This window comes from Patagioenas fasciata, chromosome 12 (assembly GCF_037038585.1).
Source record: "Patagioenas fasciata isolate bPatFas1 chromosome 12, bPatFas1.hap1, whole genome shotgun sequence".
Taxonomy (NCBI): Eukaryota; Metazoa; Chordata; class Aves; order Columbiformes; family Columbidae; genus Patagioenas; species Patagioenas fasciata.
In genome coordinates, this window is record NC_092531.1 from 13217754 (window position 1) to 13242647 (window position 24894).

The following is a 24894-nucleotide window of genomic DNA, read 5'->3' on the forward strand; positions in this document are numbered from 1 at the left end:
TGCTGCCATCCAGAGACCTGGACAGGCTGGAGAGTTGGGCGGGGAGAAATTTAATGAAATATAACAAGGGCAAGTGTAGAGTCTTGCATCTGGGCAGGAACAACCCCAGGTTCCAGTATAAGTTGGGGAATGACCTATTAGAGAGCAGCGTAGGGGAAAGGGACCTGGGGGTCCTGGTGGACAGCAGGATGACCATGAGCCAGCACTGGGCCTTTGTGGCCAGGAAGGCCAGTGGAACCTGGGGTGGATTAGAAGGGGGGTGATCAGTAGGTCAGAGAGGTCCTCCTTCCCCTCTACTCTGCCCTGGTGAGACCACACCTGGAATATTGTGTCCAGTTCTGGGCCCCTCAGTTCAAGAAGGACAGGGAACTGCTCGAGAGAATCCAGTCCAGGGCAACAAAGATGATGAAGGGAGTGGAGCATCTCCCGTGTGAGGAAAGGCTGAGGGAGCTGTGGCTCTTCAGCTTGGAGAAGAGGAGACTGAGGGGTGACCTCACTAATGTTTATGAATATGTAAAGGGTGGGTGTCACGAGGATGAAGCCAGGCTCTTCTTGGTGACAACCACTGGTAAGACAAGATGGAGGCAGAGATGCTGTACAGGAGCACCCCACAGACACCTGCCAAGCGCCGGGTGCTCAGCCCCTACACACCTCGCAAAACAAGGAAGGCAAAAACGTCAGCTGAACCCCTCCACCGTCCCGGGTCCCCATCCCGCACCTTCTCCTCATAGCACCTCGGTGCGCTCTAGGCGCAGCTCCCCGGGGATGCTGATCTCCTCGAGATGTCCCACAGCGCGGCCATCGCGCGGTTCAGGCACGACACGGCCCCGGCCGCCAGCACCGCGGCACAGCCGGGGTCCCAGCCCACACCTCACCGCAACCAGGACCGCACCCCGCGCCACCGCTCTCTCCCACGACTTAAAATCGCCCCCCGGACGCGCTCATTGGTTGCCACGACCAGTAGCATCACCGTGGGCCCCACCCACAACCGCCGCTCTCCTCCAACAGCTCCGCCCCAGGCCGGCCGCCAGCCAATGGCAGCGAAAGGCCTTCGGCGCTCCTAACCAATCACAAGCGAGACCGGCACCCGCGTCTTAATGGCACAGCATCGCGCATTAACTGGTGTGCGCTCAGTATCTGACAGTAACCACGTGACCTCGCGCGGGAGCCCCACTTACCCCGGGCGGCGGCTGAGCGCCACTGCGCACGCGCCGGAGTGACCCCGCCCCTGGGGCTCTCCCGTGCCCGCTCCCCGTACCCCGGGACACCCCTGGGAGTCCCCCAGGACACCCCCGCCCCGCTCCCAGCTGCCCTCGGTCTCTGTAGAACCCCCTCTAAATGCGCTGCCCCGCGGGACCCGCCCGCCCCCGGCCCGCAGCGCCAAGCCGGAGCCAGAGCTGGAGCTGTGCTAGGAGCGAGGGGTTTATTGGCACCGGGCAGAGCCCACCCTGCCCGATCCCCCGCCGGGCATCAGGCCTTGGCCTCGATCATGGCCTCCAGCATGCGGGCGCTGTTGGTGATGGCCGTGGTCAGGAAGATGAACTTGAACCCTGCGGGAGAGAGAGACCCCACCAGTGCCCCTGAGCCGTGGGGCCGAGCCTGGAGCAGGGCTCAGGACAGAGCCTGGGACAGAGCAGTGGAACAGAGCCACGGGGCAGAGCCCGCGCTCCCAGTCAGGCCCCAGCCAGGGCAGTGATGTTCCCCAGGACGGGTCTCACCACTCCCCAGCATGGCTGCTGCTCAGTTTTGGCTGTGACCTCCGCCCACAGCCCTTCCCGCAGCTCCTACCTCTCTCCTTCCCCAGGAACCGCAGAGCTGCAATTTCGGAGAATGTGCAGCCCCCCAGGAAGACGGCGAGGATCACACGCTGCGCATCCCCGGCGGAGTTGTCTTCCCCAGCACTGTCTGGATGGGCCACAGTGCTATGGGACCCCCAGCCACAGGTTCCTCCCCGCTCCCAGGCCCCCCCACCCAGTGCCGGCACTACCTGAGACAGAGAACTCATTGCCGTTGAGCAGCCGCACAACCTCCTCCAGGCCCTGCCAGCCCCGGCGCTCCAGCACCTTCGAGACGGGGCACAGGCTGGGCTCAGTGGAGGGAGGCACCGGCCCGCACCCCAACACCCCACCCCAGGACCCCCACAGGAGCCAGGGCTGGGGACATGCGCTGTTCCCCGGTCTCACCTGCTCAATGATCTTGCAGCTCAGAGGGATGTAGGCACCGCTGAACACGTACGCCATGTCCCGCGGCATCTTCAGGTCGTACTCCCCGTCCACCCGTGGGATCTGCGGAGATGCGCAACACCCATGTACAGGACCAGCCTGCTCCTTCCACGGGGTCTGGGTGGCCTGCAGCAGCCCCTGCCGAGGGAGAAGCCCCCGTGCTGCGCGGAGCAGCAGCACCTCCGGCCCCGTGCACTGAGTGTCTTGGGGGCGCAGAGCCTGCAGACCTGGCCATGGACTGAGCAGAGCAGGGACCGGGGCAGAGCAGCAGCCCTGCAGGGACGTACCAACCCCAGCTTCTTGCTTATGGCTCGAAAGTTGCTCTTCTTGGCCAAAGAATTAAACGCATCTGTGATCTTTCCTGGAAAACAAAGGGAAGAAAAGCAGCTCAGAGGCTCCGGGTCAGCAACAGCCAGAGGCTGGGCAGGGGGACACGCAGAGCTCCTGGCTCTTTGCCTGTTATATGGTACAGTAAGTTCACAGACTGTTAAATAACGAGAATCCATGGACTCACTATGTATATTTTGTGATAATACAGAAGACCGTGAGTAATTTAGCTCTTTGCTGCGTGAATGTGGCAGTGAGATTTTGTGTGTAATAGCTGTTACTTTTCTTTCTAGCGTGCTAGCTTTATTCCAGCATCCAGACTTGCACAACTCTGTGATGGGCTGTGTCACATCTCAGCGTACTAAATTTGGCTCTTTTGTATGCACACTGGATAAAGAATCCTGTTTTGGGATAACAGTTGCAGCACCCCAGATGAGACGCTAATCAAAGCCTTGCCCAGTCCAGCTTACTAAAGAACAACATTTGCCAGAAAGCCTCATACCTCTCTTAGGTCAAGATTTGTTAAGTAAATTGTAAGCTCAAATAACGTTTTCTGAGAATTCTGTTTAGTTGCATGTCCCATAAGAAGGTGCTTGGAAGGTGCAGATCTGTTTGCTGTGAGAAATCTCCAAGGAAATTTTGGATGCTGTATTTCCACTGGTATTGGGAAGTATTGGTAAAGCCAACACTACACTGATAGAACTGAAACAGGACTTTAAATCCGGTAAGGAAAAACAATATCCAATAAACATGACAGTCAAAATGGGGTTAGAGACTTTGATGAACAAGGTTATGACAACCTTACAGGCTGACTGCATTTGATTACACTTGCAGATTTGTCTATTTATAATTACAGCACAAAACCAACCTGTGGCTGTTGTGGGGCAGTATGATTAGAATGCAAACAAACTGGTATGATGAGAATGCAAACAGACTGATATACTTGGAATGGATTTTTTTTTCCCCAATTCTTTCCATAAAACTATTACTTGGCTTCTAGAATTGATTGTTACTCTGATCAAAAAATGCAGAGAGCAGATTTGGGTCTTAATAGGCCATGACCCATCTGTCATATATGTACCATTTGTGAAATCTGATTTTTATTTTCTTATTCGCAATCTATGTCCTTGGAAATTGCACTAGATTATTTTCTTAACAGCACAGCTTTTGGCATGCCTCAATGTAAATTGCTGCAGAATCTGCATGTCTGACATCAGGCCACAGATCGTACTTGTATTTGGTCCGATCCCACAAACTCACACAGTTTTTGTTGATGGTTCAGGGAAATCTCATGAAACTTTAGTGGTCTGGCATGAAGATAACAACTGGCATCATTCTATTAGAATTATTGATGGCTCAACCCAATTAGTAGAACTTGGTGCAGCTTTACATTACTTAGAGCTTTTTAAGGAAGAACATCTAAATATGAATTGTGATTCTGAGTACGTAGTCAAGGTCCTACAGCGCATCCCCTCCACCTGTCTTAAAGAAATCTCACAAGAACAGCTCTTTGAAATGTTTGTATCATTGCAAACTGCATTACAGCTTCGCAGACACCCACTGTTTGTTATTCATATGCACTCCGTACCACTTTACCAGGTTCTATAACAGAAGAAATGCAGTTGCGGACTCTTACACTGTAGCTACTGTCCACTTCTAGTCTGACAGGGCTTCACACGCTTTTTTCCATCAAAATGCTGCTGCTTAAAAGAGATGTTTTATCTGACACTCAATCAAGCGAAAGACATAGTTTGCTCTTGCCTGGAATGTCAAGGCCTTATTACAAATTTATGCTCCCTTGGAGTTAACCCTTGTGGGCTCACAGCTAATGCCATTTAGCAGACAGATGTTACATGTCTCATCTTTCAGTCATTTGAAATATGTACATGTTTCTATAGATACTTTTTCAGATATGCTTTGTGCATCTGCTCATACTAGTGAAAACAGCAAGGATGTTCAGTGCCACTGGACCTGCTGTTTTGCTATGCTGGGTGTGCCACAACAGCTTACAACTGACAACGGTCCTGGCTACACTGCTAGATCCACTCAATATTTTTTACAGCAATGGGGTGTTTCGCATGTCACAGGTATTCCATATTCTCCCACTGGACAGGCTACTATTGAACGAGCGCATTCCACACTGAAATGAATGTTGTTAAAACAAAAAAGGGGGACTTAATTCTTGTCCACCTAAAACTGACTTTTGATTGCCTTTGTGACACAGATAAAGGAGGAGTCGAACGTCTTTCTGTAAAGACCATTTCTGCTGAGACGGGAGAGCAGTCATCTAAGGGGAAGAATAAAACTCAACAACTCTTCACACCTCTGCAATAGATATTTGTGAAGCAGCCTTGTTGTGGATAGGAGATGGACAGAACACTTCAGCTACCAGAATAAAACTGCATTGCGATTCAGACTATACTCAAAAGAATTTGTGTGTAACACTGTTGAAATGGAATGATAGTGTTAATTAGTGAACCCAAATGAAACATCTCCAGAGAGCATTCTTGGCTAATGTGCAAGGCCTGGTTCAGGATTTAGCCAGTGCCCTGCAAAAACAATTGCATGATTTGCAAGAATTAATGCTGCAAGACATAATGGATGACGTTTTCTAATAGCATAAAGTGGTTAGACCCAAAAACATGGTTTTCAGGCCTCAATCTATATATATGCATTTCTGTGGGAATTGGATGTGCTTGTGTAGTATTTTTTCTTGTAGTTCTCAGAATCACCTGAAGACTGATACAGAATGTAAAGAATGAAGCCAGGGTCCTTGCTGCGCTTACTGTGAACCAGATGTTCAAAAACAAAAAAGGGGGAGCTGTGGGAATGGCAGGATGTGTGGTTCCAGCTAAAGGGCCTTGGGTCAGGTTACACAGAAGTATGTTTTTTATGAGTGTAAGGGGTGATAGCCCAGGCCAGTGAGAATATCTTGGGTTGGTAAACCATACCCATACATATGATGTGAGAATGTTGGGCCTGGGCGTGTGAACAAGTGGGGGGGAACGCTGCCCACAAGATATGCGTGGGAATGTGACTGAAAACAGTCACAACATAAGTGTGGTGTATTTAGAATAACAATTATTGAAAAAAACAGTCTGTCTAATTTCTTAGTCCAAGCCCATATCTGTAAGCCTATACATTGAGAATTGTTAATAAAGGTCAGCTCTGCCTGGCTCTGCTTTCGCTGCTAACAAGTACTCTGTGCCTGTGCATCTCTGTCTGCGTCTGTACGAATTGTTCTCATCGCCACAAGCGGCTGTGGGCAGCAGCTCCCGGGGGCCCTGCCCACGTGCTCACCTGCAGCCCGGTCCGTCACCAGTTTGCTGACTCGGCTCTCCACGGCCGTCAGGGTCTCCCCAGCCGCCTGCTCCGTCAGCAGCCCCATGCGCTTCAGGTTGTGGAAGGTCAGCAGGTGCTCGGGCCCGTAGCTCTGCAAAGGGGCAGCCGGGTCAGCGCAGAGCCCCTGCTGCGACCAGGGGGACGGGGCTCAGAGCCGCCTCAGTCAGGGACAGGGACAGGCAGAGCACGGGGGTGTCCCCAGTGTCCCAGGGGAGCAGCAGGCGGGGGACAGCCCCCTGTGCTGGCTCTGCTGCGAGCCTCAGACACGCACCTGCAGGTACTGGGTTTTCAGGGAACGATAGTCTTTGGGGACGAGACCTGTGGGGAGCAGCGCGGTGAACTCTGCACCACGGCTGGAGGCCCCAGTGTGCCCCTCTCCCCCCGCACTGAGCCCTCACCATTCTCCGTGATGGACAGGAGGCACATCAGGCGCAGGCTCTCGATGGGGGACACCTGTGTGTGGGGTGGACAGTGACCCCTGTGTCCCCCAGCTCAGCCCACCCCCTTGGTGCGGGTCTCACCTGCCGGTCAATGTGCTCCTCGATAAAGCTGGTGCTCTCACGGATGTCGAAGCCCTCAAGCAGAGCTGGGGGGGGCAGCCTCAGTGCACCCCCAGGCTCATACCAGCTGCCCCAGCTGGAGCCTGGGCAGAGCCATCCCCACGCCCCAGGGAACAGGCCGGTGCTGAGCCCCCCAGCCACACACCAGCCCTCTGAGGGGCAGCTTGAGCCCGTTCAGCACCTCGAGACCCCCCGGTAGAGATGGTCTGGGCAGAGCATTGTTGCGCAGGGACACCCGGTGTGAGAAGCGAGGATGGAGACAGGGGTGGCACAACCACGAGGCAGGGACCAGCACTCACAGTGTTCAGCCTTAATCATCTCCTGGAAGTCCTGCTTGGTTTTCTTCTTCATGATGGACTCACAGGCGCCAATATCTGCAGAGCCAAGAGACAGCTGCTTGGGAGAAGTAATGGGCTCCACACCCAGCTTGTGTCTCAGCTCCCCATGGACACTTGTGTGAATCTTTGCCTCCTCAACCCTGCTGGAGTCACCTGCCCCTCCTGAGGAAAAGCAGGACCTCCTTCCCCCCCACTCTCCCTCCAACCCCCCGGCAGCCTCTCCCCACACCGCCCAGCGGCCCTACGCAGGCTCAGCAGCCGATGCTCCTGCTTCAGCCCCTTCAGCTCCTGGGACACAAAGTTCTTCATCTGTTTGATGTCCATGCCGCGGCGCCGCTGCGAAGACAGAGCACGCGGGAGGTAACACAGCTGCACAGGGACAGCACCGTGGGAACTCACACACCAGGTGACACTCACGTCGTACTGTGCCTGCAGGTTCCGAGACTTCTGGCTCAGGAAGCCAAACACGCTGGAGAAATGCTCATTACGGATCTGGCTGAAGACCTGCGGAGCCCACAGCAGCTGGTGCTGAGCACCCCCGACGGCAGCGCCAGCCCCGGCACCGCAGCACTCGCAGCTGATGCTCTCCAGGAGCGTGAACAGGAGCGAGATGAGGCGGTGTCCCCCTGAGGGGGTCAGTGCCCCAAACACTGATGGGCCGGCATGACACCCCCGCATGCAGGGGCTGCGGCTGCAGGAGCTGAGCTCCCCCACAGTCCATGTGTCTCTGTCTCTAAACCCCAGCCCGTCCTGACCTGTGCCCCAAGGCCCAGCAGTGCCCGGCCTCCTGCCCAGGCTCAGGGAGGGAACTGTCCTCTTCAGCCACCTCCCGGTGCCACTGGGGCAGAGGGGACCCATAGGGGGACTCACTTTGTCCTGGGCATTGAGCAGCACCTTAATGCTCTTGTCAGAGGAGGTGACGTCTGGCCCAAAATCCACGCTCCCTGCAGAGGGACAAGGAGCTGCTTTGTCCCAGAAACAGTGACAGCCCCTGTGTCAGCCCTGCCACAGAGGCAGCAGCAACGGCAACGTCACCTGGTCAGAGCCAGTGTGTCCCTGTGTGCAGCCTCAGCACCCACAGCAGGACTGTCCCCCGGTGGCATCTCATGGGGCCTGGCTCTGACCGTGCTGGCACACACCCAGCAACTTACCGCACTTGATGCGGAAAGTGTCATCCACCAGTCCCTCGTACACCACCTGGGAGCACAGCGCCGTCACATAGTCCATGTCTGCAAAGGAGCGGTGCCAGGTTGCCCTTCTGCTCCCTGCACCCCTGAGGTCCCTCTCTGGCTGCGCTGCTGGCCCAACCTGCTCCCCCTGCGCCGGACCCAGCCCGCTGCCCCCTCACCCACCTCTGTCCATGAGGAAGACGTTGCCGATCTCAGGTGTCCTGCCCTGGCCGTCACCCTCGCTCTCCTCCTCCAGGTCTCGCCACAGCTCGTAGCTCATCTGTGCAGAGCAGAGTGTGCCAGGGGAGTGGCCACAGCCTCCCCCAGCACTGTCCCCTCCTGTGCCACCAGCCAGGGGCCACCATGTCCCACGGGGACAACTGGCTGCAGAAGGCCTGAGGCTCACTGGCCAACACTGGGCACCAATGCTTTCCCCCGATCACAGGGTGCTCCACGACACCCCAGCCAGCAGCAGACGGTGCCGCAGCTCTCCCTGCCCAACCTCGGCACACGTGGCACTGGCGGGAGGATGGCAGAGCCCCCATAAACTGCCGAGTCCCGCGAGCTGTCGGGGAAGGGGCAGCAGCACGGTGCCACCCCCACAACGATGCACATACCACACAGCTGGTAGGGTTCAGTTCCCCCAGCCACATCCCAGGGAGTGGGGCAGCTCCACAGCTCGGCAGCGCAGCCATACCTTGGCACACCTGCCAATGCCATAGGCTCTGCTGAAGGGTCCATACAGGGAGTTCAGCAGCTGCAGGGCTCGAGCGATGGTGTTGATCCAGCGGTGATCTCCCTCCTGCAGGGACCGCGAGAGGTCGAGGAGCAAGTCTGGGCTGTCTGGGAAAGGACTGCTATGGTGGGGATGGGCTGGAGATGGAGCTGGGGATGGGCCTGGCACTTCCAGGGGGAACACACACAGGAATGTGCTGGGACACCCTGAAGCTGCTTGTGAGGGGGAACAGAGGAGGGGCCAGCACAGGAGGAGGAACCACAGGCCCTCTGAGCTGCTGCTCCTGGCAAAAGCCACCCCAGGACAGCAGACAAGGGCCTGAGGGGACCACGCAAGATCTCACCCAACAGCTCCCTGACAGAGCTCTTCTGTCCTGAGCCTGACAGATGGGACAGGGACAGGCTGCCACCTGCAGGGTTGTGTCACAGCAACATCGTCCTACTGACCAAGAAGTAGTCACGGAAGAACTCAGGCAGCTCCATGCTGATGATGTCTTCATCCAGCGGCAGCAGGTAGAAGGACCATTCGTCACAGGTGACATCTGAGTGTGGGACAGGGAGAGGTGACAGTGAACCAGCCCACGGCAAAAACATCCCCAAGAAACGCAACAGCCCCACAAATGGGGTGTGGGGAGCAGAGCGACAGAGTCTGTTCGTGGGGGTTCTGGGCAGGACCCTCTGTACTCCCCGCAGACAGGGGAGGATGCCAGGGTGCACACAGCCTTGCCTGCAGCTGCGCTCACCCAGACCTGCTATCCCTGCCCGCACAGGGATCCTTGTACAGGGATCCAACTGGGATTCTGTGACACCAGAGCTACCGGCGAGGAAGCCCCCTGAGGCAGCAGCCACGATCCCACTCACCACCAAAGACTCCCTCTTCCTCCAGCACCATCTCACACGCATAAAACTGAAAGAGAAGGAGAGACTCTCAGGGCCCAGCTGTGCTCCAAGCACAGAAACATCTGGCGATGGAGGTGACCAGCTCATCCCCAGGCATCGTAACATTTGGTTTTAATTAAACATTTCTCAGTCAGATACAAAGAACTGTTGGTGTCTGTAGGAGGGGTGGAAGGCACAAAGGTCAGGCAGAAACAGAGCAATGGGGTAAGTGGCAGCAGAGCGCAGCCAGACCCACCTTTTGGGGGCTGAAGATGATCTTGTATTTTCTGCTCCTCCCCGACATCTTGTCCGCATTAACAATATCTGCAGACAAAACCCCGTCAGACTCTGCAAAGGCTGCCTCCCCCTGAACCAGCACAAGCCCTCTTGCTCCATTGGGTGCAGGGTCCCACATCTCATAGGACCCCCAATACTTCAGGCAGAAAGCAAAATCACAGGTGTGTGGCCTGTCTGCCAAGACTGTGGCTGCGCCAAAAGCCCTTCTCCAGCCCACTTGACCCTGGCACCCAGAGCACCAGCCCCAGCCCCATAGCACAGGATGCTCCCCATGCCCCCCAGGCAGCTGCAGCCCGATCCCCAGCACGGGGCTGAGGCGTCGCCCACTGACTCGAGTGTCACCCCGATCTTGGCACCACGCTCACCCGCGATGTGCCGCATTGTCCTGAGCCGCGGCCGGACGAGGAAGCAGAACCTGTGGGCACAGAGGGAGTGAGAGCCCCCTTGTGCCGGCCCTGTCTTCCCAGCCTGGGCCCACAGCAGTGCTGCCTGGGGACCAGCCGACCCCATGGGGATAAACCCGGAGCCGGGAGAGGCACCTGCCCCCCGCGGGTGCTGTCCCGGCCCGGGGCCGTGCCAGGGGGACTCACTGGTCACTGGAGCTGGGGGCCGGCCGGGTGTCCACCTTGTACAGTTTGTCCACCTCGTGCTGCTGCGGGGAGAGGCCAGGGCATCAGCAGACAGCACCGGCAGCGCGGGCAGCACCGGCAGCGCTGTCCACCCGCCGCAATCCCGCGGTACCTTGAGGATGGAGACGCTGGCGATGCGGTCCAGGGGGCTCATGAGGTCGGGCTCGATGAACAGGTCCTTCTTCCCGGGAAGCTGCAGGCGGACGGGGCTTGGGGCGGCGACTCGCGGGATGGTCCCGGGCCGATCCCCCTCCCTGACCGACACCTCCTCACCCGCCCGGGGCCGACTCCGTTCCGGCCCCTCCCCAACCCCCGCGCCCGGTGCCGGACCCCTGAGGGGCCCGGCCTCGCCCCGCCGCCCAGTTCGGACCTGCTCCAGCAGGTAGATGAGCTGGTCCCGCGCCAACCGTTTCAGGATGCCGAAGTCGGGCGGCTCGGGCGCATCGCGGCGGCCGGCAAAGGCCATGGCGGGGCGGCGGGGACCCGGAACGCCCGAACGCGGCCGCGGCCCCGCCGGAAGCTCGCGGCGGAAGCGCCCAGCGCCATGGCAACAGGAGACGCGAGACGCTCCGCTCTGCGCGCTTTTATTGGCCGCCGCGCCCCGCCCGCACTCCCCGGAAGCGCCGGGTCCAGGGCCCCGCGGTGCCGGTCACAGGGCCAGGCCGCGCTCCTCGAACAGCCGCCGCAGCGCCGCCTCCAGCGGGGAGCTCGTCCCGCGCAGACCGGCCACCACCTGCGCCGCCCACCGGAAGTACTCCTGCACACGCTCCGCCGACCACCCTGAGGGGACACGCGCGGCGCGTGCGTCACATCCGGCCGCGGGAGCGCCGGAGGCTCCACCGCCCCGGGAGCGATCCGGAGCCCCGGGCAGGACAGCGGCCATGTCGGCAGGAAGCCGCTCCCCGAGTCCGGGCACCCACCGAGCGCCGGGACCGAGGTCCCGCTGCTCCGGCACACGCGGCCTCTCCCCTCCGGCCTCCGACACACTGACACCCGCCCCCCCCCCCCAGCCGGGCCAGGCTCGGAGCAGCTCTGGCCGGGACCGACGAGCCGCTCAGCGTCCTCCCGGGAGCGGGGCCGGGGCAGCCCCCACCGTGCCGGCGTCACCCGGGAGCGGGCAGGGCCCCCAGCGCGGTGCCGGTGCCGGGCCACGGTGCGGGCTGTACCTTCGGGGGTGCAGCGGTTCAGGTCCCGCAGGTTGTAGAGCTTGTCCGCCAGCTTGACCAGCTTGGCGCGGGGGCTGCTGCCCACCGCCCGCTCCACCTGCAGCCGCTTGCGCTCTGCCTTGGGCAGCGTCTTGTCGTCTGTCACCTCCTCCACCACGCGCCGCACCTCAGCCCCGAACAGCTCCTCGATCTCGGAGAAGCTGGTGTCGGTGTCCTCCACCGTGTCGTGCAGGAGGGCGGCCTGGGACGAGGAGGGGACGTTGGGGGCGCCGGAGACAGGCCCGGGGGAGAGCGGGGTGGGAGGAGTAGGGTGTTACCTGCAGCACGACAATGTCTGTGACACCAGCCTCATGGGCCAGGATCCTGGCTACGCCTGCGAGGCAGAGCAGAGCGGTGGGACGGGGCAGGGGGGAGCGGTCAGCTCCGAGGGCAGGGAGGGGTCCCCAGGGTCTGTCCTGGACGGACAGTGCCTGGGGCAGGGGGGACCCCGCGGACACGTCCTGTGGGGTGAAAGCCTTGGGCTGAGGCAGGCAGGAAAGTCCCGGGGGCCAGTGCCCGTGGGGTGCGCATTGTCCCCAGGCCAGGCAGGTGGTGGGGACGGGATCCTGGGCCGGACGGGGTGGCAGCTCCCGTGGGCACCGTCCCGGCCAGGGAAACAGCGTGGGTGCAGCCCCAAAGCGTGGAGGAGGTGGGGGTGGGGGAGCTGTGTCCCGGGGTTCTGCCCCGAGTCAGGCGGCAGGGACACGGCTGGGGGCCTGCTTTTCTCCAGAGGCAGAGGGTTCCGGGACAGGCGGTGCTCTGGGGAAGGAGGCAGGGGGGTCGTCCCGTGGGTCCCCTGGGAGCGGGACGCGGCTGCCGGGGCCGTCCTAGGGCGGGCGGCATTGCGGGAGTGCGAGTGCTGGGGGCTCCGCACCGATGGGGTGGTTGATGAAGGGGGTGCCCTCGGGGTCCTTCCGCCGCTGTCCCTTGTGCTTCCTGGCCGCGAAATCCACCGCCTCCAGCAGCGCCGCCGCCTCAGAACCCATGGCCGGCGCGGCGGAAGCAACGCGGGGGAGGCGGATCCCCTCCAGCCGTTTATTGCGCGTCGGGACCCGGCCCGCCCCGTCTCCGCGGCAGCCGGTACAGCAGCGACCCGTCGGGAGCGCGCACCTCGTGGCCGGCGGCAGGAACCGGTCCCGGTGCCGTTGCGGCGCTCAGCGCCCGCTCGTCCTGCCGCAGGCGGCGGCGCGGCGGGGGGCAGCCCCGGCTCCGCAGCACCCGCCGCACCACGTCCGGGCTGACACCGAATCCCTGGGCCAGGCGCTCCACCGGCCACTCCTCGGGCAGCTCCTGCCGCAGGAACCTGCGGGAACACGACGGTCACCGCGGCACGGTCACCACGGCACGGCCCCCGGGGCACGGCCAGGCCCGCCCGGCCCCGCTCCTCACCGCATCTGTTCCATCGCCCGCCAGCTCAGGGTGCGCTCGGGGGCGCCGCGTCCCCCGCCCAGCTCCCGCCGCAGCCGCTGCAGCCGCGCTGCCGCCCGCCGCCGCTGCGCCCTGCGGGGAGAGACGTGAGCGCCTGCCCGGTTCCGTTCCAGGCCCGGTTCCCCGCCCAGCCGTCCCGAACCTCTCGGCCTCCTCCAGCGCCGGGTCCGGCGGCTCCGGGTCCCCGGGCCACGCTGCCGCCCGCCGTGAGGCCCCGCTAAGGAGCGCGGCCGCCCGCAGCCCCCGCCGCAGCAGCGCCGCCATGGCCGGGAGTAGCGGCTGGGAGCCGGGCGGGGCCGGCGGCGGAGCGGCCCCGGTGGGGGAGGCGCGGGGATGTCCGGCACGGCCGCCCCGGGGTTCCGGTCCCGGGCAAGCAGTCGTGAACAAGGGGCCGGGAGCACCCGCGATGGGCAGGGAGCAGGGCAGCCGCTGGGGGTCCGAGTGCAGGAAGGGGCACAGGCAGAGTGTCGGCGGGGGTGCAGGCACCGGCCTCTGGCCTGGCAGAGCTGCTCAGGGTGGGCAGTGGGACCCATGTTGGGGCCTGGGGGTGCAGGCTCCAATCAGGGGGTTCAGCAACCGGCCCGGTCCAGCAGCTGTGGTTCTTTGGCAAACACCCTCGAGGGGGAAGGCTGAGCGTTGGCATCCCCTCTGCCACATTACCTGGGCTTTCTGCACTGCAGGTCTGCAAGACACTGGCGTGGTGTGAGGCACAGGTGTGCAGCATGCAGGCGGTAGAGGTGATGGGGAGCTCCGGGACTGTGGCAGGGCTGAAGATGCCATTGCCTGTGACCTTGTCCATGCTGGCTGGGGACACCGGGTGGCAGCTGCCTGCACAGGACAGCCTGCTAGCTTCATCTGGAAGAGCACAGGCAGATGTGGGGGTCGGGCAGACACCAGAGCACTGTCAGCCCTCCCGCTTCTCACACCCTGGCCAGCCCAGAAACATCTGCAGCTCATCTCTGCCTGCCCGCAACTCCAGCTCACTGAGGAACCTCCACAATATGGACGTTCAGAGCCAGAGGTGATTCATACTCACAGCCTCCAGCCTTGGTTCCAGTGCCAGGCAGACACTGGTCTCTTTCCTGCAGCTCCGCAGGTCCGCTGCAGGGCTGGGGAACCGCTGCCATCCCCGCTGCCGGACCACGCAGCCGGCCCGTGCTCTGCGCCCGCTGCCGCACCGTGTGCTGCTCGTGGTACAGGATGCGCTGGCCTTGAACGGAGAGGGTGCTGGCGGCAGGACCTGAGCTGGCTGGCAGCTGCACCTTGGCTTGGGGGTTGTGCATGAACCGCTGTGCCGAAGGCTGGACCGGACCTCCCAGGAGTGAGAAGGGGATGAGCGTCATTAAGCGGTGGGTGTCCTGGGCCCCAAGGGCACCCCAGAGAAACTGCGGCTGGAAGGAAAGAAAGCAGCCATGCCTTAGCTCCAGATGCCTTGGCACAAGGCACCAAGAAGTTCTCTAGTCATCTACAGGCGCTCGCTGAAGCGTCACCCTGCGGGCGCCAGGCACACCAGTCACCGTCCCAGCTGGGATCGTTGGGGTGATGGCAGCTGCCTGCTGGAGCCACCTGTCCCCTGCCTGTGATGTTGGGCTGGGCTAGAGCTGGGGCTGTGGGAAGAAACGCCAGAGCAGACTGGGAAGACTCCAGCGACGAAGGATCTGACCCACCCCCAGATTATCCTTCACTGCAGAAAAAATTCTCCAGATTTTAGGCAGAGCTTGGGTTTGAGGTTCTGCTTTGCTTTGTCTGGTAAAGGCAGCTACCATCAGTTCTTACAGATCAAATCCCTTCTTAAGCTTCTTTAGTTAAATTAAATTGATAGTTTCCAATTTCTTGTAAGGTACTAGAAGAATCATAGGTCCTGAATAATTCCTGCAACTCTGGTGCCTTGAGTCCATCAGCACCCACCTGATGTGTCACCGTTCCCAGCAGGAGCAGGAGGCTTTCTGGAAGCAGACGGTGCTGCTGGATGGCAATGGCCCTTTTGCAAGGTTTTTAATTAATGGCAGGTCCAGAAAGAGCACTTTCCTCACACAGCAGGTGACCGTCAGTGCCCCAGAACCCCCACGGGCCTCCCCCCACGTGCTTTTAGACCAGTAGCCTGGTTTGGGACTCAGTGTGGCAGCCAAGGCTCAGTTTGGAGAACCAGGCAGATCTGCCTTAACTGCAGGTCCAAACCCTGGTTCCCCATTGCAATCCTCAGCAAAGCCCAACCTGCAGCTGCTCCTTGGGACAGACTGGAGCGCAGCACCGAGGGTTCACAGTGTGATGGGCTCTTGCAGAGCGAGGGTGGCTGAAGAGGGAGCCGCAGGCTGAGGGCTGAGCCTGCAGGTTTTAGGCACATGCACCAGCTCGTCGCCTTTTCCATGTGGGGAATGGTGTCATGCAGAAAGCAAGATGCTCAGGGAGAGGCATTGTTTGCAGTACAGAATTCACCTAAAGACTTCTTTTTGCTTGTTTTTAGACATCCCCACTCTTCCCTTTAGGGCCTCTTTGCTGTGTGTGCTCTCTTACCACACTCCACTCATGTTAGTGCTCCTGGCTCCTGGCCTATCCAGGAATTACTTTTATTCGGCTAGGAATCACAGGACTGCCCTGGAGCAGCAGCTCATGCAGAGCTGTGTGCTGGGGACAAGTGTCCCCACAGCAACACCACAGTGGCCTGCCCTCCTGTGGCGGGGAGTGGGTCCCCAGGGGAAGGTGACAGGAGCTCCATGCAGGTGACCAGCGCAGCTCCAGCACATCCCTTTGGAAAGGGACAAAGTCATGTCACCCACTGCCCCAGGCGCTGCATCGGATCTCATTGAACTGAGCCACACCAGAGATGCTCAATGCCTGTGGTTCATTCCTCACGCTCCTCCTGCGAATGGCTAACTCCTGTGCTGGCCTCGCAGGACGTGTCTGGGCAATCTTCAGTTACCTGGCTCTTGGGGACAGCGGTGCAGGATCTCTGCATGTCAGCTGGTCTGTCTGGTGCTGGGAGCAGCTGGGCGAGCTGCTCTATGATGCCTAGGCCTCGGATAAGGTTCTCACGCTGCAGAAGAGCATTTATTCTTTTCTTCTCCTCATATTCCACAATATCCTGGGGTTGCATGGAGTCGTACTGCAAGCGCTGTGCCTTAGGAAAGAAGCACTGGAGTTACAGCGAAGCTGAAGCACTAGTGATGCACAAAAGTATCAAAGCCCCAGGCTGCTCTGAGCACTAAGGAGAGTTACAGACTTTGAGCTGGAGCAGGATGAAGATGCCAGTAGGAGCCACAACAGGGAAGGGACAACACTGGTGCCTGCAGGTACCTGCCAGCATGAGCTGTCAGCTCTGCAGCCTCTCAGTTCTGGTCCCTGGGAGACACTCACGGCCCAGCACTGGTCCCAGAGCCCATAGCCAGGCAGTGACCAGAGCAAGGTACCTTTCTGTCCCGTATCCTAGTCCTTCTGGAGCTGAGGTGTGTTGTGGGAGCTGTGTTTTTATTATGGATCTGGGATTTTTCCCCAGCTGTCTCTCCCTGCAGGTCTTCTTTCCTCTCAGTTTTCTTCTTCTTGGTAAAAGCTTCCAACTTTTCTTTTTTCAGGCGAATTTCCTCCAGTTGCTGCCTGCCATGGAACAACAGTCTTGGTCACTGGTTCAATGAGAGGTATAACAGCAAAATTAAGCCTTCAATCTGAGCATATTTTACTTAGCCAGATATTCTGTAGTGAATAAAGCGTAATAGAAGTGTGCCGAGAAATGGGCCAGGAGTGCTTTTAAAAGAGACTCTCACTTTTGTAAGAACTGCCCTTGAATTAGGCTGTGCCTACCCGAAGGGTGGGGACACTGCGACATGGTGCCCCAGAGTCCCCAGGTCACTGGGGTATCGCATTTGCCTCTCAAGGGTATGTGTGGAAGTGGCTTTGCCAGGGTGATGTGGCACACGCAGCCGCCTTCCCTTCCAGGTCTTGCCCACTCATGTTACATCTTCTAAGCACAGAGCCATCCCCAAGAGGGATCAGAAGCAAGTGCCACCCCGTGAGGGCGGTTTCTGTGGGTGCAGTGTACCTGGCACACTCCTCTCGTGCTTTGGATGACACAGTTTCCTGGAAGAGGGAGCTGCTCTGCTTGAAAAAGGGCTCATACTTGTCTGTTCCATGGGCGGGGTAGATGCGCCGGTACCCACCCAGGTGCAAGTTCTCGTACTGCTCTGCCTGCGACAGCCAGGCAGCCTGTGTGCTCTGCAGCTCCTCGCGCCTGCGCACAGAGAAGGCACAGGGAACAGTGACAGGGGCTCTGGGAGCCATCCTGGCTGGGGCAAACGGGGCCAGCAGCACCTTCCCCCATCCTTCCCAGTTTGGGAGCCTGTTTCACGTGGGTGTTCTGCAGGGAACCAACACAGCCCACACTTCATCTTCTGCCTGCAGAGTGCTGGCTTCCAGATCCTTCCCCTGCTGCCAAGGCTCACTCCCTGCCCCACAGCCCTTCCACCCCCTGACCCCGTCACTAGAGAAGTTGTTACGATGTGCCTGTTCCAGGAACATCAGCCCCCTGCATGCTGTGGGGGGGTTTCCTCCTATGGAAGTGGGAGCTGGAGGCAGCTCCTGTCATGCCCTTGTAGCAGGAGAAGCCTGGGCAGCAGGCTCGGGAGGCCATGTGGATTAATTACTCACGACAGGACATACAGGCAGAGAAGGGGTGAACCCCAGCCCTGGGAGAGGAACCCTGCTCTGGAGAAGGGCCCTGTGTCCCTGGGTACCCCTGGTTGCAGATGCAGGGCTGTGACCTGTCCTGCGAGCATCCCCATGACCCCAGGGAGGTGGCACAGCCCGTCACAGTGCGGGATGTGACAAGCAGCCACAGCGCCATGGGGATGACTCTGTACAGGACCCAGAGCAGCATGAATCTCAGATATCCCAGAGACCAGCCCTGCTCTTCATCACAGGACGCAGATGTCCTGGGGAACCTCAGAGGCTGTACAGTGTCACAGCCCTGGGAGCAGACTCGGTGTTATCCTGCTGCACCGTGCCCCAGATTTTCTCACTGGGACCTGCAGCACTGCAGAGAAGGGCAATACCTGGACACACGGACAGTCTGAGGGGCTTGGAGGAGCCGTTCCTTTACCCGTTGCTTGTCTTCCTCAAGCACCTTCCTTTTGTTACAGGCGTGCACGTTTATCAGGTTAATGGTATCACAGAGCAGAGCGTCCTTCACCTCCCGGTCCAGGCGAGAGTCTGTGGTGAAGCTGGGGGAGTGGTTCACCTGCCAAAACAAGCAGCTCGTCTCATCGGGCAGCTCCCAGGACATGCGGTCAGCAGCCGGCCTGCTGCACGCTGTCCCTGGATGTGCCTCCCTGTGACAGCAACAGGCACAGGAGCTGCAGGCAGCAGCGCTGCCCTGCAGTGATGCCCGTCCGCACTGCAGCTGTCATAAGGTCAGCGTGCAGGTACAGCCAACGAGTCCCACGGGTCAGGAAAGTCCCTGCTGCTAGCGAGGGAACAGCGCTGAGACCCCGCTCAGCCCACAGCAGGCTGTTTGGCTGCTTGTCTTCACAGCCTGCTTAACTGTGTGAATGAGGTGGCCCTTCTCAGCCAAAAGAGTTCTGCTCATCCCACCGCCCCTCGTTCTGCAGCCTCCCCAGTCTCCGCTGCTCCTGGCACAGCCTGAGGTGGCTCCGTCCTCACCTCCAGGAGCCACGGCTTCAGCCTCTTGTCCAGAAGAATGTCAAACCCCAGGATCTCAAAGCAGGCGCAGCCAGCGGTGTGGTTCGGAAAGCAGCTTTGGTAATTGTGCTTCAGCACAGGGTGAGCTGAAATCAGAGTCTTTATAATAATATCTTCAATATCTTCCCAGAGTTTGGTTGTGTTGTAGCAGTTATCTGCCATCCAGGCATTCAGGGTGGACAGTTTCCTGTGGGGAGGACGGGAGATGGTAAGAGGTGACATGATACCATGTTGGCCCCAAGAAAGCTGGAAGTAAAGCAACATCCCCAGTGCAGCTTTCCTGCGGGATGTGCACGGGCACTGTGGTACCTGGAGAAGACAATACCTCTTACTGCCCACTGTGTCATCCTGGATGAAGTTTTCGTTATGTTTGTTGATAGCATAGTTGGTCAAATGCATGCAGATATCACCCTGTGAGAGGAACCGCAGGAGACCATCATTTCCTCTCAGCTACAGAGTGTAAATAAAACCAGCCCCATCAGCGCCAATCTGGCCACCCACTTCCCCACTCCTTTCTCCTCTGGGCGGTGACTTGGAAAGGAGTTGATTCTGCTGGTGATTCCCTCTCCAGACAGAGTTTGAGGCAACAGAGCTCTGCCCCCCCTGTTCCCATCTCTGGGAGAGCACGGGAGCCACCCCACAAACGCCATTCCAGCCAAGGCTGTGCCGGTGAACAAGGGACCTCTGAGTACAGAACGTGCAGCACAGCCCTGTAGATTCTTCCTCCGTTTACCCAGTGCAGAAGCCCCCTCCAAGACATGCACGTCTTGGAGTCAGGGAGGGCATACGCATATATGCACATATACACATATGCACATATACACATATAGCTGTGCAGCTCTGGGACAAGCCGGGACACTGGGAGACCAGGGTGCCACGGGGCAGCCATGATGACAGCAGAGCAGCCAATGCCACAGTCCCTGTGCCGCTGGGATCTGTGGGTCACAGACCAGCCTGGGGACACATGGCCACGCTCTGCACTGCCCTGTCTCTCCTTGCCTGTTCCAGTACCACCAGAAAACCCCCAGGTCCCGCTTTTCTGCCCAAAGTGCAGGCAGACAAGGAACGGTATGGACTTGGGAATGCTCATAGAGGCAAGAAGCAGTAGCAGTGTTGCCCAGAAACACCACGGGGTCTCTGTCCTTGCAGGTTTTCAACACCTGACCAAGAAACCAGATCTGAATTTATTGTTGACACAGTTTTGAGCAGAAGGTTGTGCTCGAGACCTTCCAAGGTACCTTCCAAGCAGAACAACTCCAGGATTCTGTCATAATGCCAGTAAATAGCTCAGATGTGGGGCCTAGGAGTAGACCTAATTCAGACACCCCTGAAATACCCCATGAGGAGGCAGAGGAGGTATAGAGGGAGAACAGGAAAGAATAAAGCTGGGTCCCATGAAACCCACCAGTCTGTCTTTCCAAGGTCTGGAACACCCCCAGGGCACGTTAAGGACTGACACCTACAGATACCATGTGAGCTTTTTGGAAACTTCCCCTTTTTACCAGGTTTCTGCTGCTGGGAACGATGTACCTCATGGTGGCAAACCGGGCCAGACCCTCCTTGTAGACAAAAATCCTCAGTGGGTCACAAGATGTGACCAGCACATAGATGCGCATGTCAAATTTAAAGCCATCAATAAGGAAAGGCTGTAGAGAAAAAAGGCAGAAGCAAGCATGAGATACAGAGACACTGCAAGCACGCTGCAATTCCCTGAGGGTTCCTGCTCTGTCTGCACTGCCTGTGCTGTGCCTGGGCAGATTGGCAGGGAGGACACAGGCGAGCTTTCACTGTGTTCCCGCAGCCACTCCGGTGTCCTGGGCAGAGCCGGGCAGGCGCAGGGCAAAGGATGCAGGGAGGACGGGGATGCTGGAGGAGCTGGGAGGCTGCATGTCCAGACTGTCTCCAGTACCTTCGAGATGTATTGCTGGCAGATCATATGCTCCCCGTGCTTGATGTCCTCTGCGTTCCGGGTGATGAAGATCCCTCTGCCCTGGCAGCCGCTGTCTGGTTTGCAGATGAACGTTCTGGTTTTCCTCACGCGTCTGTAGGCCTGGAAATCCCCATAGCTGCGTGAGGAAGGGATGACGGTTACAAGCTGCAAAAAGACAGCCTTGAACTGTCTTAGAACAGTTAGGGACTGAAACCATAGTACAGTGGGCCAGCACAGCCCAAGACCCTGCAGCAGAGGAACAGCATGGCCAGTCCTGGTCCACACCAGTGACACACTGGTCCTCTCCTAGTTCCACCTTCCACCTGCAGACATCTCTGCCTCTACTGGGAGGTTCACAGGGACCAGTCACCTCTGTGCATACAGGATCAGTGAGGTTTTGGCTCTGCTGCCACAGCAGTGAGTGGGAGAAAACAAACAAGCCCTGGCTACAAAGGAGGAGGAGGTGACAAGTCGTGAGGTCCCTTTGGTGCCAGCTCATCACCCCGGCGCAGGAGCCAGGGCAGAGCATTCCGCACAGGACGCAGGGGCTGGCAGCTGAGCATGGCTATTGCATTGCAGCTGATCTTCAGCAGCTCCTGGGGAGCACAGGGCTCTGATGACTCAAGCCCATGTGCCAATTAGGTATTTTGCTCTGGATGGAGAAGCCCTGTCTCTCTAGTGGGCACCACTTTAGGCAAAGAGAGAGACAAAGAGGACAAATCCCCAAAACAGTGTCAAGAGCAACATAAATCAGGAAACACAGCCTGGGAAGAAATATGAGAGAACCAGGTCCGTCTATTCCAGAAACAGGATGACTGAGGACACATGGCAACAGCCTTCTGGACACAACACACTGTCAGCACAACGAAGCAAATTGCTGCTCCGCAGGGCCAGGGCAGACGGGAAAGTACGGAAGAGCTGGTATTTCAGCAAAGGTGCTTTTAGGTCAGGTATGAAGAAAATCATTCTAACCATGAGGACAGTTCAGTACAGAACAGGTGATGGGAGCCCCATGTTGAGGTTTTCAGGAAGAGTAAAATCTGTCTGTGAATGGATTCTTGTCTGTCTGCAACCCCCAACCTCCCAGTGCTCTTTGGTCCCTTTGAGCTGCATCTCCACCATTGCTCGCCTGCATTTGAGCGGAGGAGCCAGGCGGCTGCCCCAAAGCTCAAGGAATTCAGGGGTGGTTCACATCTACCCACCCTCTCCCTGAGTTCGGCTTTGTGGCAGGAGCCCGCCTGTGGCGCAGCACAGCACCAGGGATGCCATGACATAGGATAACTCACTCCAATGGGAATTATAGAGGTGTGAAACTAGAGATGTGTTGCAACACCCCATTCAGCCCCAGGGACAGTTCGGAAGGTCCAGGCTGAGACATGACGTCTCCAAGAGGCCCCTCCATCCCAGCCCTGTCACACGGAGGCTCCCATGTCCCAAGTCCATACCCCTGCTCTCAGCTGTGTTAATGTGGATCACTCACTCGGCTGGCAGGCACCAAGTGCGAGGAAATATGCGGTACTCCTTGGGGAAGAGCCTGAGCATGCGGTTGAGGTTGCGAGCCAGCGAGTCCTTGCGGCAGATCTCTAGCATGCCCGGAAAATGGTTGATTTTCTGAAAGAGGTGCAGATGAAAAACAATCAGCACAGAACAGCAGGGATCCTCCTCGAGACCTGAGGAAAACCTGTGGGGAAAGCAGCACGCAGAATGGGAAGCTGGGCCTGTGGTCGCCTTGAATGTCTGCTGAGGGACAAGATTACGCTGCAGCTGCTTTATCTGAACTTCACCAGTGTGATTTATGTGCTCATTCCATCACAGTTCTGAAGCTCTCCCTCCCCAGAATATCGCAGCTTCAGGAAGGGAACCATTTGTCATCGAGAACCATTTATTACACGCTACGTTAAAGGGTTTGGCAGCTCTCCAGTTCATGCTACCAACTGCCAGAGTGTTGTTGATGGCACTGCACCAGCGACACAACAGGAGGAAAGGTCTGTGAACCTGTACTCTCTGGAACTGATGCACAGCGGGGGCCACGGGTGCCGCTTTGAACACTTCTGTTCCATCCTGCAACGCGTTGTTCCACTCCCAGCCCTTGTCCCTCCCTCCTGAGCTCTCCCCTGGGCAACCTTCACACAGGGGCTTTACCTGGAACCGCTTCATTTCCATGACACGCTCCAGAGACACCGAGTAGTCCGTCCAGTACACTGTCCACTCCTCGTTATCTCCCACTTCTTTCAGCCCGCAGGACTGTGCTGCCCGCCGCACTGTACCAAGGCAAGGAGACAAGAGGTCAGGCAGAGAATCTAAGCACCACGGACTGTTAAATCCCCAAAGTAACCAGGGATAGAGCATGGAACAAAGCTTCCCAGGCTGCAGTTCTGCTCTCAGAGATGTAAGGTGTTGCTGGGCCCTTGCGGAGGCGTCACAAACATGAGCTTTACCTGGCTAAACTCACCCCACCCTTGGGCTGCTGGTGTACTGGGAGCTACCAGCCCCCTCAGCCCACATGCCCTGGGGTCCCAGAGCACCCCAAGCTCCAGCAGGCTTAGACACACAGGGCAGATACAGGCCTTCTGAAGGTGCTAGTTTCATCTTTGAAATCTAAAGATGTTTGGCAGCAAAACACACAAGTTCTGGAGCAGAAGGTCGCTGCTGGGATGGTTCCTGTTAGTGCCGGTTCTGAATTTGGCCTCTCCCAGGGCTGGGGAGGTGAGGAAGGTCAGCACACGCCAGGAACTGCAGTGAAATGGTTCTTGTTCCTGTGGTGCCCAGCGCTGCCACCACCATTCTCCATCCACCTCCCGTCAGCAAACCGCCTGAGCAATGGCCTCAGTGAGACCAATGGTGCCTGTCCCTGCGGTACAAACTGTGTTCCTCACACAGCTGGCTAGGCTGTGACCTCCAACACAAATGTGGCTGCACTGCTGGAATAGTTGTTATCAAACTGGCTAATGACATCCATGGAATGCTCCGAGTCTGCTGTTTTAAGATACAGCCTGTGGCAGCAAAGAGGAGCAAGCCTGGAGGGGGGATCAGCTCCCTGGAGAGGTTCTAGGTACCAACCCCGCCTGTTCCAGCACCAGCTTAAAGCAGCTGAGAGCTTTCAGATAATTTCCCCAAGCACAGGCACCAGCCTGGCACTGGAACTGCCCCTGACCAGACCCTTCTCACCAGCTTCAGCAGTTGTGGCAAACGCAGATAGGGCAGTGGGGGCGCTGGTGCTGCCGTGGCACATTTTGTGTCTCATTAAACTGGAGGCACCTCAGGCAAAAGTGTGACAAACTCCACACTGTTCACAGGGGCACAAATCACTTCCAACCAACAAACCCACAAACCGCAGGTGCTGTGCAGTGAATGGTGGTACCAGCATCAGCTGGTCAGCGCGCTGGCCCGCAGGGACCCGCAGCTCCTGAGACTCACCGCTCTGGTACTTGCAGGCAGTCAGGTTGATGGAGGGAACACTGCAACGGAAAGAGATGACAGAAGAGCTGCTCAGCGTGGAATCGCGGCCCGTGCCAGGTGCTGGGGGAAGGGACAACTGTGTCCCCGCACACACTGCACAGAGCTCAAGGCAGAGCCACTGAGCTCAGCTGGGGGACACGGACAAGTAGGCCCTGGCCACGGGTCCTCCCGTAGGGGCGGCAACACTGGGATCACTGGGACAACTCAGGGCAAAGAGCGTTTATTTTCTGATCCAGAACGTCCCTGTGATGCCCCCCGGGGCTGAGGGCAGCGGCCGAGCACCGCTCGGGGCCGCACCTGCCGTGTCCCGGGAGCGAGGACCGCTCGGGGGTGTGAGCGGGGTGGCGTCTGTGGGGGCTCCGGCGGCACCGCCCCCCGCTACCGGCAGAGAGACGGAGAGACCCCCCGGGCCCACGGAACACGGGCACAACGGCCGCCCCCGCACTCGCCTGCGCTTCCTCCGCCTCTTCCGCGGCTCGGGGGGGTCGCTGGGAGTAACGGGCTGGCCCGGGGGCTCCGCGGCGGCCCCCTCCCCGCCCGGGGGGGCTCCCGGGGCTGCACCCCCCCCGCCGCCGCCCGCCTCCATCGCGGCCGCTCCTGGGGCCGCTCCGTTGCCATGGCGACCAGCCGCCCCGAACACGCGACGGGGCGGGGCCATAGCCGCTCCGTTCCGTCCTCACACCGGC

General features: G+C 58.9%; 3 protein-coding genes and 1 long non-coding RNA gene across 10 annotated transcripts; 1 reads left to right on the plus strand and 3 right to left on the minus strand.

Moving 5' to 3' along the window:
* Positions 1-1404: 1404 nt before the first annotated feature.
* VPS33B (VPS33B late endosome and lysosome associated) lies at positions 1405-11079 on the minus strand. 7 transcript variants are annotated; one of them, XR_011741023.1, is made up of 23 exons: positions 10869-11079; positions 10611-10691; positions 10460-10521; positions 10235-10284; positions 9829-9896; positions 9555-9600; positions 9141-9235; positions 8656-8760; positions 8142-8238; positions 7941-8018; positions 7660-7751; positions 7207-7293; positions 7035-7125; positions 6751-6825; positions 6413-6477; positions 6290-6344; positions 6163-6209; positions 5850-5982; positions 2510-2583; positions 2184-2360; positions 1988-2063; positions 1789-1901; positions 1405-1550 (listed from the first exon to the last, which is right to left on the minus strand). XR_011741023.1 is itself a non-coding variant. In XM_065847254.2 (23 exons), exons 1-23 carry the CDS (start codon positions 10962-10964, stop codon positions 1471-1473), a joined length of 1851 nt encoding a protein of 616 aa, XP_065703326.1. In that variant the 5' UTR covers positions 10965-11079; the 3' UTR covers positions 1405-1470. The 7 variants fall into 7 exon arrangements, 6 of the variants coding, with proteins under 6 accessions (XP_065703326.1, XP_071670005.1, XP_065703324.1 ...); XM_065847254.2 differs by having other exon boundaries at positions 1789-1905; positions 2184-2285; positions 7660-7733; positions 10460-10518; XM_071813904.1 differs by having other exon boundaries at positions 1789-1905; positions 10460-10518.
* LOC139828934 (uncharacterized) lies at positions 1434-5746 on the plus strand. The gene is made up of 2 exons (XR_011741024.1): positions 1434-3273; positions 4774-5746. It is a non-coding gene; the product is annotated as an uncharacterized lncRNA (long non-coding RNA).
* On the minus strand, positions 11067-12815 carry HDDC3 (HD domain containing 3). Its single transcript, XM_065847256.2, has 4 exons — positions 12578-12815; positions 11982-12037; positions 11665-11905; positions 11067-11278 (listed from the first exon to the last, which is right to left on the minus strand). The coding sequence occupies exons 1-4, from the start codon at positions 12687-12689 to the stop codon at positions 11148-11150; spliced, it is 540 nt and encodes a 179-aa protein (XP_065703328.1). The 5' UTR covers positions 12690-12815; the 3' UTR covers positions 11067-11147.
* Positions 12816-12867: 52 nt separating this feature from the next.
* On the minus strand, positions 12868-24866 carry TTLL13 (tubulin tyrosine ligase like 13). Its single transcript, XM_071813901.1, is given in 17 exon segments — positions 12868-13006; positions 13093-13203; positions 13274-13667; positions 13670-13986; positions 14168-14522; positions 16052-16249; positions 16539-16722; positions 17165-17353; positions 18174-18358; positions 18781-19006; positions 19145-19230; positions 20322-20465; positions 20729-20885; positions 22230-22360; positions 22892-23010; positions 24074-24207; positions 24658-24866. Coding segments are annotated over 16 exon segments (3114 nt in total). The 3' UTR covers positions 12868-13006; positions 13093-13117.
* Positions 24867-24894: the final 28 nt, after the last annotated feature.

Coding starts and splice junctions, on each gene's coding strand:
- VPS33B (XM_071813903.1), bottom strand. CDS start 10,964: ATGGCCTTTGCCGGCCGCCGCGATGCGCCCGAGCCGCCCGACTTCGGC. Junction 8,019..8,141: donor CGTCTTCCTCATGGACAGAG/GTGGGTGAGGGG, acceptor GCTCCTTTGCAG/ACATGGACTATGTGACGGCG. Junction 7,294..7,659: donor TGCTCAATGCCCAGGACAAA/GTGAGTCCCCCT, acceptor TGGGCTCCGCAG/GTCTTCAGCCAGATCCGTAA.
- HDDC3 (XM_065847256.2), bottom strand. CDS start 12,689: ATGGGTTCTGAGGCGGCGGCGCTGCTGGAGGCGGTGGATTTCGCGGCC. Junction 11,906..11,981: donor CAGACATTGTCGTGCTGCAG/GTAACACCCTAC, acceptor TCCTCGTCCCAG/GCCGCCCTCCTGCACGACAC. Junction 11,279..11,664: donor GAACCGCTGCACCCCCGAAG/GTACAGCCCGCA, acceptor GTGTCCCCTCAG/GGTGGTCGGCGGAGCGTGTG.